The sequence below is a fragment of the Schistocerca gregaria genome, chromosome 6 (assembly GCF_023897955.1).
Source record: "Schistocerca gregaria isolate iqSchGreg1 chromosome 6, iqSchGreg1.2, whole genome shotgun sequence".
Lineage (NCBI taxonomy): Eukaryota > Metazoa > Arthropoda > Insecta > Orthoptera > Acrididae > Schistocerca > Schistocerca gregaria.
Window position 1 is genome coordinate 177,823,717 of NC_064925.1, and position 16,349 is coordinate 177,840,065.

At 38.5% G+C, this 16,349-nt stretch overlaps 1 protein-coding gene across 8 annotated transcripts in view; it reads left to right on the forward strand.

Annotated features, from left to right (window-relative positions):
- Nucleotides 1-16,349, forward strand: part of LOC126278680 (ankyrin repeat and IBR domain-containing protein 1-like) — a 579,195-nt gene that overhangs the window by 509,060 nt on the left and 53,786 nt on the right. For all 8 annotated transcript variants that reach the window (XM_049978928.1, XM_049978932.1, XM_049978933.1 and 5 more), the window contains one exon: nucleotides 12,498-12,738. In XM_049978928.1, the coding sequence (XP_049834885.1) occupies nucleotides 12,498-12,738 (241 nt within the window). The remainder of the gene's footprint in view (nucleotides 1-12,497; nucleotides 12,739-16,349) is intronic.

Sequence of the window (16,349 nt, forward strand, 5' to 3'; positions counted from 1 at the left end):
CTCTAATACATCGGCAGTCTTTGGGAACCACAGTAATAACTTCTTCACTCCTCATTTGTTGATTTAATTCATGAATTGTCAGTGACACAGTTGAGTGGCAGGCCACTAATTAAATACTTATCACTTCACTCTAAGAAAACTATCCATGGGAGTGTTGTGTGCATTTCTGCCAGTGTTCTGTCCATATGCAATGGCAGTCATGTGGTTGTAATAACCTTTGTATTTAACAAACAATTCAAAACAATGCAATGAAAGCCTTTTATCTATTGAGTTGTAGACATATTTTCTTTTTGTTGGAGTGATGTATCTCTTTCGACAGCATTTTATGTCTTGTCAGAAGAGAATACTGTGGTATTGCACACATTAATACTTATAATACCTTGTGTGGGATACTCTCCTTTAATTGAAACCTGTTTGTTGTTATGAACCAAAAGATGTAATCGCTAAGTAACTAAATGGATTGATTATTTTAGTTTCCACTGAGACCTTTTGTTTATATAAAACCTTTAGAATTCATGACAACTACATGTAATGATATCAGTTTGCCTACTAGTCTCTCTAGCAACACTTATGCAGTGATCTTTATATGGAGGCATCTGATACTTTACTTCAGTTTGTTTTTTTATCATGTGATGCCAAGCACCAGGTATAATTGCCTTTCATCATTTTCAAGATTTCTTCCTCTGTTCAACCACAGTAATGCGCCATTTTCTCAGAAAAAAATGAAGATGAAATCAGCTACGTGAATAAGATTACAGCAGCAAGTCCACAAAGGCCGAATGATGGAAAGCTGCTGAGTGCTCAGGGCAGAAATTTAGCTACTTGGCTGGTCTATGTGGATGCTAAGTGCCTTGTGCGTTTACTCATCTGGAGCACACAGAGACCCAAGCAGGCAGCCGCGTTAACATGTAGGGAGACAAAGGGTGTGGCAACGGGGTGCACATATACATGCCTAGAGCAGCTGATGGGAGGACAAAAGGTGGACATAAAAATGTCCAGAGCACTTGGGGACAGTAGCAGTGGTGCATGTTAACACATCCAAGGCACTCAAAGGGTTAGATAATATTTCCTGGTATCTTCTTTGTTGATTTTTAATTACAGTATAAATATAAAATATTGTAAACTTTCAGTAGAGTTAATAGTTTCTAATACTGTATACTATACGTAGCACAAACCTATTCAGTAGCAAAAATTATTGCTGTCACCAATGCAATAGTCCTTGTGAGTACTTCTCTTTTTCCTGAGTTTCCCTCTTCACTTGATAGCATGTCCACACATCCCCCCCACCCATCCCCTCCCCCCCCCCCCCCCACCCAAAAACATTTAAATAAATAAAAAATAAAATGAAATAAAATAAATAAATTCCTATTTTTGCACAGTGTTTATCACATTCTGTCACTTTCTCCTTCAAAACCATTGTTAGTTTTCCCTCTCATTCCATAAACTGAATAACATACATAACAAACAATGGTACTTGTCAGTGAAGGTATTTTCCTTGACCATTTTTGATACTTATACTAAGAGGTAACTGTGCAGACTACACTGAATAGTATCATGAAAATGTACAGGCGTGTGACCAAGTTATGTTTCATTATGACCTAGAATCACAGTTCAGTTTATCAGTACTATATGAAATGCCTGTGTGAATTAATAGTTGTCCCAGTGTTGAAGAACCTACAAAGAAAAAGCTAGGATACCTAACGTAGCAGTCGACTTCTGGGCAGAAAACATTTATTTGCACTACTGGCCTATAAAATTGCTACACCAAGAAGAATTGCAGATGATAAACTGGTATTCATTGGAAAAATATATTATACTAGAAGTGACATGTGATTACATTTTCATGCAGTTTGGGTGCATAGATCCTGAGAAATCAGTACCCAGAACAACCACCTCTGGCCGTAATAACGGCCTTGATACACCTGGGCATTGAGTCAAACAGAGCTTCGATGGTGTGTACAGGTACAGCTGCCCATGCAGCTTCAACACGATACCACAGTTCATCAAGAGTAGTGACTGGCGTATTGTGACGAGCCAGTTGCTCGGCCACCATTGACCAGACGTTTTCAATTGGTGAGAGATCTGGAGAATGTGCTGGCCAGGACAGCAGTTGAACATTTTCTGTATCCAGAAGGGCCCGTACAGGACCTGCAACATGTGGTCATGCATTATCCTGCTGAAATGTATGGTTTCACAGGGATCGAATGAAGGATAGAGTCACAGGTCGTTACACATCTGAAATGTAACGTCCACTGTTCAAAGTGTCGCCAATGTGAACAAAAGGTAACCAAGACATGTAACCAATGGCACCCCACACCATCATGCCGGGTGCTACGCCAGTATGGCAATTACGAATACATGCTTCCAATGTGCGTTCACCGCGATATCGCCAAACATGGATACGACCATCAAGATGCTGTCAATAGAACCTGGATTCATCTGAAAAAATGACGTTTTGCCATTCGTGCACCCAGGTGCTCTTGTCTATGATGCAGCATCGGGGGTAACCACAGCTATGGTCTCCGAGCGGATAGTCTATGCTGCTGCAAACTTTGTCGAATTATCGTGCAGATGGTTGTTGTCTTGCAAACGTCCCCATCTCTTGACTCAGGGATCAGAGACGTGGCTGCACAATCTGTTACAACCATGCAAATAAGATGCATGTCATCTTGATTGATAGTGATACGAGGCCATTGGGATCCAGCACGGCGTTCCATATTACCCTCCTGAACCCACCGATTCCATATTCTGCAAATAGTCATTGGATCTCGACCAACGCTAGCAGCAATGTCATGATATGATAAACCACAATCACGATAGACTACAATCCGACCTTTATCAAAGTCGGAAATGTGATGGTACGCTTTTCTCCTCCTTACACGAAGCATCACAACAATGTTTCACCAGGCAACCCTGGCCAACTGCTGTTTGTGTATGAGAAATCGGTTGCAAACTTTCCTTATGTCAGCATGTTGTAGGTGTCACCACCAACGCCAACCTTGTGTGAATGCTCTGAAAAGTTAATCGTTTGCATATCACAGCATCTTCTTCCTGTCGATTAAATTTTGCGTCTGTAGCACGTCATCTTTGTGGTGTAGCAATTTTAATGGCCAGTAGTGTATTTTCCTGACTGTTGAAACATCTAGTGCATCAATGCAGTTCTTGTTACATATGAATGTCACTAGTACAGAGTATGGTAATGGAAAGTCCTTGATAGAAAATAAATAATTTAAGGAGTAATGGTAACAGCTCACCAAATAATTAAGGCATTGAGTCATCGACAGGTTCATAAACAAGTCTGAGAACATTGCTAGTGTTTGAACAAATTCTTCTTTAGAACTCTAGAGTATGTGTACATTGTCCCAGCACTACATTATAAAGTCTTATTTAATAACAATATCTTTACTGTGAAGAGTGAGTTAATAAACTGGATAAACTGCTACAAGGGTTTAATTGACTAGAAATTCTTTCATAAATTGTCTGAATTTTCTCAGTTTCACCTGCTGTCTGCTTTGTGCTTAGTTATGTAACCAAAAACCCTATTGTGCTCCAGAATATCATTCAAAGAAAAAAATTAAAATTTACGAAGTGCTATATATGTCTGCAGTATTGGTTTAGCAATGAAAACGAAATATAATTAAAAAACCTGTACACAGTGACACAAGATAGTAAAGATATGGAATATAATGCAGATGATGTCATATATAGGGTAGTGGGTGACATCAAAATATGATGTATCTTAAGAGTAACAGAATATGGAGTGTGCAGTTTTCATTTTTGTGCATGCATCCTGGGAATTTGATGACTCCCCCCCTCCCCCCCCCCCCCCCCCCCCCCCCCCCTCTATTCAGATTTGCACTTGAATAGTAAACTTACCAGAGGCTGTAATTTGATCACAACCCATGACATCTATTTGAGGCAAACAAACTGGCACACATAATAATGCAAAAGGAAACAGAGTTACTCATCAACAACAGAGGAAGAGCTTCTATGAAGAACTTACACACAGATTTAGACTCTTTGATGTTTTATCTGACAGCTTTAATACCACTTCTGTACTGCTGTAGTGATATCTGAGTAACTGTGTATATTCAGTTTATTCCTGTGAATGAAGTTGCACTAATTATGAACTGTGTATTCATAAGTGTTAGAGGGTGCAGTTTTAAATAATGAGCACTAAACTGTAGGTCCCCATTCCCCAGTTGGGTAGATGGGGCAGGTTAGCACCACGCAAGTCACAAAAATGGCATCCAATTCAAAGACCTGCACCAGGCCAGTGAGCTACAAGGAAGCTCTGGGTTGAAGGAACCCTCCAGCCAATCTGATTTGTGTTTTTTGTGGTCTTTCTAAATCATCTAAGGTAATTTTGGGATGATTCCTTACGCTGTTCTTCTGTTGAGGGCAGTAATACGAAGCTGGATGCCTTCAGTAAGAGTAGAGGTTCAAATGCCTATTCAGTCATTCATATTTTAATTTTTCAAAATTGATTTGGGTAAATGCTAGGATAATTTCTTAAAAAAAATGCCCAGGTTTCCTCCCCACCATTGTAAAAAGTGAGATTGTGCCCCATCCCTAATCACCTCATTATCCATGGGATATGAAACACAAATCTTCCTTCTTTCCTTCTTCTGCTGTTTTTCCAAATGTTATTACATATGCCCAGCATAACAGTACACTTCTGTGTCATTATTTATTAGCAGATGAGTTTAAGATTACATATGAGTAGGCTGTGTCTTGTCAGGGCTGGGGAAGTTGGTGGTTGTTAGCTCCCCATTGCAGCTCCAAGTGGACCAATCACCTCAGTAGGGAAAATGTTGGTGGTTGAGATCTTAATCGTTAATCAACTGTATAATGTAAAATTTTTAATGCACACAACTGAAAAATGTTAACATGAGATAGAGGTAATAATTCCCGAAGACCACTTGTTGCATTGGAAGTAGACAGAGACAAAATAATCACTGCACGTAAATGTGCCATTTCAAATCTTTCCATGTGTTTCTCTTGATCTGTGTACTCAGTAATTTATCTTTCCCTTCAACTCATTTGCTTTGTATGAATGAATGAATCTATTAGACTGATGCAAAAGTTCGTAGCATTTTCCCACAAGTTTAATAAACACAACAGATACACATAACAGAGACTTTAATTATCCGTAATATATTCTCCTTCACTATTGGTTTCCAGCCAAAGATCTCCTTGAGCCATGTTCAGAGTGCATTTTCATCTGGAAAGCAAGTTCCTTGAAGATCGCTCAATAGAGTGTGGAAAAGGTGAAAATATGAGGGCACAAGGTCAGGTGAACAAGGAAGGTGCAGACTGACTTCCCAACCCAACTCTTGTACAGTGTTTTTTGTCAGTCTGTCAGAAAGCTGGCAGACATTATCATGGAGTAGCATCACTTCACACAGTCTTCTTGGTCATTGCTCTAGGTTTGCATCTGCAAAACATTTCAGTTGTTGACAGTAAATGTCATCAGTGATGTTTACACCTTGGGGAAGCAATTTGTAGTACAGCTCACAATCGCTGTTCCACCAGATGCATAACATTGGTTTTCGTGTATGAACATAGGTCTTTGTACCAGGAGCAGCTGCACAGTTTTGGCTCACCTACTCCTCTCTTTTCCTTATGTTAGCATAAAGACACTATTTCTTGTCACCAGTACCGATAGAGGATAGGAATTGTTGGTGTTTTTGTCATGAGCCAATTGATGACAAGCAAGTAGAGATCACCTGTTGATTTTTGTGATGTTGGCTTTTAGCATACAGTACCCATACACCGCCAGGTGTCACATAGCCTTGTGATGCCAATTGAGGAGTTACTCGACTGAGTAGTAGCATCTCCGGTCAAAGAAAACCATCATAACGACCGGGAGAGTGATGTGCTGACCACACACCCCTCCTATCTGCATCCTCAGCTGAGGATGACACGGTGGTCAGATGGTCCCATTGGGCCACTTGTGGCCTGAAGACGGAGTGTGTACCCATACAATTTTTGACATTCCCCTTGGAATGATCACAGTTCATCAGCTCTCAAGTACACTGATGTGGACCATTGTGAATTAATTTGTTTAAATGATCTTCTTAGAACTCTGGAGGTCTTCCTGAACATGGAGAGTCACTAATGTCAAAATGATCCTCCTTAGAACAAGAAAACCACTTTCCTGCTGTGCTCTGTCCAGTGGCATTATCCTCACATGTAGTGCAAATGTTTGTGCCATCTCCACTGCTGTTACCACTTAACTGAACTCAAACTGAAGAATATGTTGGAAATGTTCAGCTCTCTCCACTCAGCACTCTATATCCTAGCATGCACGGATCTAATCACTATCTCCAAATGACAAAATGGCAATCTGTAAACTCAAATAGCAACAGTGAACTACAAATAAAAAACAACAATCATTAAAGAAACCCTGAAGCAACCGGAATACCAATGTGCAAAACAAAAATGCTACTAACTTATGCAACTACATAATATATAACACCATATCTTCTCACCTCAGTGATAGACATTATTTCTCCCAAAACAATTGCCATTTAATGACTGAGATTGCTGTCATTGGTTAGTGATATCATGTTGTACGATACTCAACTAATTTAGTGGCAAGTAGTACTTGCCTAATATAGAAGTAATTCATTCAGATTGAATGGAAACACCACTGTCAACATATTTGTAAATTTATGTTTCTTCATTACCGTTATATTTAAATAATCTGTTTGGAATGGAAATGGAAAACCAATAAACACCTGGTTTGGTGATTGTGAATAAACACCTAAAAATTATATCAGTATTGTTTCCTTCCAGAGCCGTGCTTGTTTCTCCCCAGCTATACATGTAAAGTGAATACAGCTTGTTTTCCTAATCCAAAAACTAGCAAACATATCTTTATTCCCATTTATTTTCACCTTTAACAAAGAAAACTAGTCAAGTCAGTGTTACATAGATCATTTTTAAGATTTATGTGATAGTAGTGTTGCTGCTTAGGTGTGACTCACTTGTGTATGTGGCTACATGTTGACCTTCTATGGTTTGACAAGTACCGTAAAAGAGTACACTTGAATTTAATAACAAAATCAAATTTATCCTTTACACTACTAGTGCTCTAACCGAAGTATACTTTTAAGATGTTGATTTTCTACTTTCGTTCAAAGTTTTGTATCGATCCCACCAAGAACAGTAGCCTTCAGGCATGTGACATAAGTCAAGACATACATTAACAACATTGAAGTAGCTCCAAAAATTTATTACTAACAATGTGCAATACTAGGTAAATGAAATCTAGTTAACCAGGAAGAAATCTGTACCTTGAAAACAGCTACTGCTTCGTCATTTACAATATGTAGCTAACACTCTTAACCTAACAGGATATTCAATCCTTAAATGTAGGTAATCAGGTAATTTGTAAAACTGGTGAATGATGTATGTCTTTAATTTTCTTTTAAATTGTTATCAACTGCCAATTTATTGCTTTGTATTAGAGATTTTTTTCACATGAGTACATAACTCCACTCTGAACTGCAGAGAAAGAGACAAATTCAATCTGAAACTCATTTTTGTTTCTTTTATTGTAGTAGAGGAAATCACACTTCAGGAGAAACTGGAATTTTATCCACTGCTGACTAGGTTGCTAAAATAATTATTCACTTTGCAGCTCAGGAGTGACTCTGTCCATCTCCAGAAATATCAGCCAGGGAAGGATACAAAGTCGTAACACAAATGTACTTAACCACACTTTACTCTGAATAGATTTTACAAAAGGTGTTACATAATGCACACGAGTAGACATACCTTAATAATAACAAAGTCTTTGTACAGGGTATGGAGTCATGTGCATCACCCATCAGTACCAGAACTTAACTGACAGCAGCCCAGTGTTACAAAACTTAACTGACAACACATGCTGCCAGGTGATGTGCACGTATAGACAATGGCACTGCATTGTACCCATAGAAATAGATGAATAACCTTAAATGAAAAATATAAAGATAAAGATAAAGAAACATATTTAAGTGTGAACTAAAAATGATGAGAGAAGAAGACACAAAAGTGTGTACAGTATACAGGATGCAATAAACAGCTTTACAAAAAATATAGATGACGATAGGAGCTGCCATCAGGTGGCAAGACTGAGTTGAGAATTGATGTAATTTGCACAAAATTAGTAGTAAATTGTAAAATACCAACTGCTCATAATGCACTATTCATATAAATACAAAATATAAGGTATGTGTCTGTTCAGTTAAGCTCTGTAATCCTATTTTGTCATCAGAGTAATTGTTTTACCTTATTATTTAAATGATTAGTGAATGACATGTAGTTTGTATTTTATCATTTATTACTAATATTGCCCAAATTATATTATTTCTCAACTCAGTCTTGTCACATGGTGGCAGCTTCTGTCAGCTGTTTTTTGTGAAGCTGTTTATTGTATACTGTATGCACTGTTGTAGATGTCCTTACATTTTCATATTTTTAGGTTTATACTTAGATTTTTCCTTTGTTATTTATATTTTTAATTTAAGGTTTTAAACTATTTCCATGGGCACAAAATAATGCCACTGTCCCATACATGTACAGCAGCTGGTGGCAAATTATATAAGTTAAGCTTTTCAAGGCTGTCCTGTTATGGATTAAGTTCTGGTACTGATGGTTTACGCACATGACTCCATACTCCTTATAAAGACTTTGCTCTTATTTTTGTATGTGTACTCCTGTACTTTATGCAACACCTTTTGCAAACTTTATTGTATGTGTATGTTAATAACATTTGGGGTTACGACTGTGCATTCTTCCATGGCAGATATTTCTGATGAGGGCAGAGCCCAAAATGCACCAAGAAATTGCTTCTGAACAACAAAGTGAATAATCATTTTCGCAAGCTATTCAGCAGTGTTTAAAGATTCAAGTTGATTTGACGGTTGCTTGCCTGCTACATGACTTCATGTTGCATCTCCAAGCTGTAATGCGTAGGTAGTGGCCTGAGTGAGGCATGTCATCGACATTTCCTGTCTTTCTGTATCTCCTCCATATCTGAACAACATCACTTTGATTCACTCCAAGATGCCTGGACACTTCCCGTTTTGAGAGCCCTTCCTGGCACAAAGTAACAATGTGGACACGATCAAACTGCGGTATTGACCATCTAGGCATTGTTGAACTACAGACAACAAGAGCCGTCTACCTCTTTCCTGGTGGAATAACTGAAACTGATTGGCTGTTGGACCCCCACTGTCTAATAGGTGCTGCTCATGCATGGTTGTTTGCATCTTTGGGCAGGTTTAGTGACATCTCTGAACAGCCAAAGGGACTGTGTCTGTGATACAATATCCACAGTCGACGTTTATCTTCTGGAGTTCTGAGAACTGGGGTGATGTAAAACTTTTTTTGATGTGTCTATTTAGCATCATCATTATTCCCATACTAATGTGTTCCCCATCTCTTCTCTGTAAAACTTCTTATATTGTTCTTCCTCTTACAAGATGACTCTGGGTTTTCTTGATGCATTAGCCAGTGATAGTCACCAATGATAGAACCATTCCATATTTCTTGATATCTCCTCTCCATGACACAAATGTCCTGATGGGATCTTTCCTCCCCACTCATCACTGACTGCTCTTACATTTTCTGGAAAAGAAGTTGAAATATGATTTAAGAAAGTGAGGTTTCAAGCCCATCAGATAATCCAATTTACAAACTTTTGAAGCATGTGTTGAACAGTGTTCCTGTAATCTGAAACCTTTGTATTCTCGAGAAATTTGCTAATGACATCTCTGAATGCAGTCCATGCCTCTCTTTCATTATACATTATTGCAGCAACAAATTTGTCATCACACATTAATTTGTGGTTGTCAGGACCAACAAAAACACCTTCTTTGAGTTTGGTCTCTGACAGACTAGGAAAACAAACAATGGAAAATCCAGGATGGAATAGTGACAATATTGTGAAAAGGATAGATTGCTACTCACCATATAATGGAGATGTTGAGTTACAGATAGGCATAACAGAAAAGCTTAGGAAAACAGAGACAGTGATCATGTATGTGTGAGCTGCATTTGCTTGAATGTGTGTGTGTATGTTGTCTGTTTCAGAAGAAGGCCTTCTGACCAAAAGCACAAATGTTTTTGGAAATTAGGAAAACATTCACACAAATTATGGAAACATATCCCAGTTTTAGGGAGTGTTTTCAGAAATTACTTCATCACACCAAGCTAAATGTGGGGTCAGAGGTGTAATATTTTTTCACAGTCAACAAGGCTCAACAAAATTGTTAGTTCCAGGTATGAGATTTTGGTGAAGTGTCCATTTGTCTCTGATCCAGTTATTAAAACTTGCTCTGCTTTATAGGTCACACAGAAAACATGGGTACTTCATAAATCCTGCCTACTGACCAAATACCATGCCTATAACCTTTAAGACCCCACAGATCTTCTGTTTATGATCTGAGTATTTTGCTTTTGCAAGGATCAATTGTATGTTTTCATAAGTTTCTTTTAAGTGCACTTAATGACCAGTTGGCAGTGATGTATATTTGTCACCATAATGTAAAAGAGCAGCTTTTAAACTTCTTTTAGAGGAATCAATAAACAGCTTCCAAGGATCTTTTCATACTCTATCCAAGTTCATGCATTCATACATCTGAATAAAATGCTAAGTCACTTTCTTGTTCAAACTAAGATGTAAAGTGCAAGTCTCTCCACCTATAGAAACAAACAGAGATACCTTCAGAAGTAAATTCTTATGTTTCAATCTAGATGCAAGCAGTTTTGCCTTTTTTTTGTTAGACTTAGGTCTGTAGCAAGGTCACTAAGTTCAGGCTATGTAAACACCTCACAGTTTCGATGTCTAGCACATTTGAAAGTAGGATCTACATCATGACTTGAATCTGCTGGATCACAATTGCTTCACATATTTGTAGAAAGTGCAGTTTCTTGTAGTGACTCTGGAGATGGAATGCTTGGACCATGAAGAATCACGTGGATGATAGATGAAAAGGCTAGCTATAGAGTGTTTTCTTGAATTATAACAACTAACATCGCTACAACAAAAACAACAAATTTCACAGTGGTTCATTTTATCCTGCCTCACCATTTGGATGCTGAATCTGAAACTCTTTTTTTCATTCCCTTTAACGATGTCCTTAAGTCTTCTATGCATACTTAACACACTTTATTGGGTGCCCAATATTTGTCTTAGTTCCCCAGTTGAAAGCAAAAATATGCAAAGTGCACCTTTTTAATAAAGTCTGTTACATTTTGTTGATGTTTTCATATTAAATATTCAACACAAATATAACAGAATGAATTTGGAGAATTCACACAACCATGAGGTGTCATACTGCAATCTCATAATGAGCCATAACCAAAACTTGGAGCACTTCTGCTTTATTACACTCACTCTCTGATAACAAGTTACTGATGTTTAATTTTGTCCAGTTGCATACAGCTTGCAGTAGTACAGTTTCCTGGACACACAAACACACACACACACACACACAGAAGGAAATAAAAAGAAAAATGGTACTTATGTGTTTCCTCTAAGCATCCAGTAAGCAGTGAATCATGAATTAAAAATTCTGAATAAACTGCATGTGCTACACACTTTTTATGCTGATTTTCATATTGAGCATGGAAAAACACACAAGGGAGAACTGAACTTACTAAAAAGCTTTTAGTGGTTCGCTAATCTTATTTTTGAGGTTATGTTTTATGCTTAAAATTTTCGATAAAGGTTTTGGCTTCTTATGGTTTCCAGTAGAGCTGTGATTTTAGTCCATGAAATCTGAACTACATCCCAGTTATGATATTTCTCACCCTCAACGTAGCACAAACTTTCAGTTCTCCACAGTCCTCACAATGAGAATGTTGGCTGATTTACTGTTGAAGTTCACCAATTGTCATTCAAAGTCTGTACATTCAGATGCTCAGATCACCTGCATTGTGGCTGTGCATGTAGTGGAATACTTATTTGGAAATATCAGCCATCTTCAGATCATGGGGATCATTGGGGAATCCACCAATATCAGTGCCACTGTGACTGCAGCCTTAATCATTTTTGGCTGATCCCAGAAGCGCCAAATTTTTGCTGAAGGGTTGAAAACCACTTAAACCTTATACTTCCTTAAGCAGTTAATTCCTGTACAGCAATATTTGATTGTACTACCTTGCAACAGAGTGGTCCTACAGAGGGGCGCCCAGTGTACTTTTGCCAGTATACACCCAAAGATGGGCAGAAGACCTCGCACTGAAATATCAGTGCAGGAAGTTGCCAACATCCGACAGTTCAGTTGATATTCCATGGAACAACATAATGCTTTGTTTGTTTAGGAAACTCACATTAAAGCAAAGTACCAAAGATTCTCAACATTGTTGTTTGACAATCTTGGCAATTTGTTTCTTCCGCTTCAGATATTATGCAGTTCGGAGAGTTCTGCTCTACATTGTCTGTGAATGATGGGATGTCATTATAAATTTACAATGCACATTTATCAATCTTTTTACAGGGTCAGGCAGCAGCACACTTCAGAGCCAAGGACCGGGACCGGGTAGCAAAGAGGATGGCCGTTTCCAGATTGGAGAACTGCACCAGAACGGCTGGGTCGAGGGCCCTGGGTCTGGCACCAGCCACCTGCTGCAGCTGCGGAGGGCGCACTCCACAGGAGACTTGTGCTGTGCGCGTCCCCCACCTCCACCACCACCTGCATTCCTCTGTGCTGTCGCCCATACAGCACATAATGCAGATTCGTAAGTCTCTATCTTCACTGCAGTTTTCTTCATTTTTTTCAATGAATTCAATATTCTGACTTATTAGTTACATCTTACTTTTCTACAAATAAATTGGCCAGCAGATATCATTCCTCTGTAAATGATAATTATTTTATTTTTTCACTTTTGTGGGGAAGATAGTTAAAAAAACCTTAAAGGTTTTTTTGTTTGACTTTCTGACAACATTACTAATCAAGGAAAATCATTGAGATGAAGTGTAAAAGTGATAAAGAAGATGAGGAAGAAAAAAGAAGCAGCTTTGGAACATTTTGTAATGAATTCCAGAACATTCTGTTAGAGCTCATAGCATGATTAGAGTTGTATTAGATCCACACACATGTGGTTATGGTTAAATAAAATGTAGACTGAAAAAATTTCTACATGTCAAACAGCAGGAATAGGTACTAACAAGTAGGACTCACAGCATGGGTTCAGAGCCAGAAAGTCAACCCAGTCAATAATTTTTGCCTTTTTAAATGAAATACTAAAAGCCGTGGATGATAAGCAACATGTATCTAGAATATTTCTTGATCTTAGTAGAGCTTTTCATGTTACTAATCATGAAATTCTATTGCACTAGTTAAGTAATTATGGAATTAGAGGCCAGTCTGAAAGGTGGAGTCAGCTATACCTCAACAGGCATCAACAGATTACAGAAATAAAATCTAAAGACAGTGAATCCATAAAGATTCTAGTTTTTGCAGTAATAGGGCCTATTCTATTTCTGCAGTTTGTAAATGACTTGGCTGATAAAACACATGCTGAAACCACAGTACTTTTTGAAGAAGACACTAATATTTTAATTAAATCACATGGTGAGGAAAATGTGCAGGAAATTACAATATCAATACCTTAGCACAGTACTTCAAGACCAATAGGCTCATCATAAATTCTGAAAGAAATTGTGGCAGTTAACTTTCACATCACACAAACCTCAATGTTGCAAACCCGGTTTTCACCATTTAAGGAAAAGATGTCTCAAGTGTGGGTCATACAGAATTTTTAGGTATACCATTCATGAGGATTTGAAGTGGGAAATGTATCTTAAGAATTAAAATAAAAAACTTAATACACTTATATTTATTGTTGTGATTCTTACTCAAGATACGAGCTGCTTACCAGTGGTGACAATGGCAGAAATGGCAATATACTGTCAGCAAATAAGTACAAAATAATTTTTGGGTGAATTCCACAGTTCTTTTAAAAGATTAAAAATACAGAAAAAGATCATCAGAATGATAAAGAAAGTCAAATGTAATTATTCCTGTAGACCCCTTTTTGAAAGTCTGAAAGTACTCTATCTGCCTTGTTTGTATATATATGAAATACTGATTTTTACAAAATGGAGCCTCTTAAGAAAAAGAAAACTTCTTCAAATATAGCTATTATATAGAAACTTATGAAACTAGGCAGAAGCTGATCCTACACATAAACACAGAAAGTACAAAATAAATAATGGAAAATCAGGGATGGATGTAAAAATATAATGAAAAGGATAGTTGCTACTCACCATATAGTGAAGATGCTGAGTTGCAGGTGGCACAACAATAAAAATATAAGAAAATGAACTAACGTTCAACAAGGGCTTTGCCAAAAATAGACAATATGAACATACACCCTTTCACACAAATGCAACTCACACACACATGACCACAGTCTCTAGCAACTGAAACCAGATTGCAAGCAGCAGTGCCTGATGGAAGAGGCAACCAGTTGGTGGGGGTAAGGAGAGGCCATGCAGAGAGGGGAAGGGATAGTGGGGTAGGGGTGGCAATGGTAGTAAAGTGCTGCTTGTGGGAATGTAAAGGCCTGAAATGGAGGGAGGGTAGAGCAGCTAGGTGCAGTTGGAAGGTTAGATGGGTGGTGGGGGAGAGGGTGGGGGGGGGGAGGGGGTAGCAGAAAAGGAGAGAAGTAAAAAGACTGAGGGTGCTTTGGTGAAATAGAGGGCTGTATAGTGCTGGAATGGGAACAAGGAAGGGGTTAGATACGTAAGCACAGTGACTTAACGAAGGCTGAGACAATGAGAGTTACGGTAATGTAGGATATGTTGCAGAGAGAGTTCCCACCTACACATTTTAAGAAAGCTGGTGTTGGTGGATCCAACGGCATAGGCTGTGAAGCAGCTTTGTGTTGGGTGGCGTGCTGAGCAACGGGATGGACCAGCTGTTTCGTGGTCAGTTTGTCAGTGGCCATTCACATGGATAGACATCTTACTGGTTGTCATACCCACATAGAATGCAACATGGTGGTTGCAGCTTAGCTTGAAGATCACTGTGAAACCATTCATGGGATCTCTGAGCTAAGTGGCTACCACTGTGCTGCATTCTACATGCACATGACAACCAACAAGCTGCCTTGACAAATAATAAAAACACCTACAGCTGTCCTTATGATTTTATTTTATTTTCTCGCTACCAGTTTCAATGCTTCATTGTGTCATCTTCAGGCTGTTTTGATGTGGTACAGGTTGATACGATCCCCATGCATAACCCTTCAGCTGGCAGCATTACTGGATATGCATATAATGTGTCAGCACTCCAACCATCAAGTTGACCAAAATTAGTTGTTCTGTGTAGATCCTGCAATAAATCTACCTCAAAAATGACTTTGAACATTGTGCATAATTCATATGATGTGAATTTGAAGTTATTGTATGCAGTATGTGCAACAGGAAAAGGAAAAAAGCCTGCTCAAAAGTTTTGTGGTTTGATGGACCTTCCTCCTCCCCCCAGTAGGTTCAGAAAGTACATAAAAATACTTTTAGGTGCCTTGACAGTTGTGTCTAAAGCATCTATGAAATGTGCAGTAGAAGAAACACAAATGTTAGTGAAACCAGGGACAATCCTGTTGCACTTGATGGGACACGTCAATGTCGAGGACATCATTCCTTGAATGCTGTTGTAAATGCTACTTCTCTGGAGAATGGAAAAGTTGTTGATGTTGAGTGCTTATCTAAGTACTGCCACACCTGCCATGGTAACAATGAAGGACATATTGAATACCAGTGTTCTCCAAATTATGATGATTACAGTGGAGGTATGGAGTGTGATGGAACTCTAAAAATATTTCAGAGGTCAGTGCCCATTTATAACATTAGATACACAAAACTGCAGTGTTGTGGACATGTACAAAAGAGGAAGTTTGCTATATTGAAGAATCTACAAAGAGAAATGAAAGGAAAGTTGCTATCTGATGAAAGATTTATGTCTGGCCGAGGCAGATTCACAGAAACTGAAATACACCTTCTTCAGAGTTATTGTGGTCTGACCAGTAGATGAACTGCACCTCTGAATGATGTTACAGCTATGAGAAAAGCTGTATGGGCCACCTGATTTCGCATGTTGTCCGCAGATGACCACCCTGTTCACGGACTTTACCCTAAAGTTGCAGGTTCTTGGTGTGGTTACCAAAAAGCAAAAGAAAGTGGTCAAATACACCATTATAAGCATTCTCTTCCTGAGCCTGTTATGAATGAAATAAAACCAACTTTTAGAGACCTGAGAGACCCTGTTTTGCTTAGTAAATGTCTTCATGGGGGTACTCAGAATACAAATGAAAGTTTCAACCACTGCATATGGGGAAGATTACCC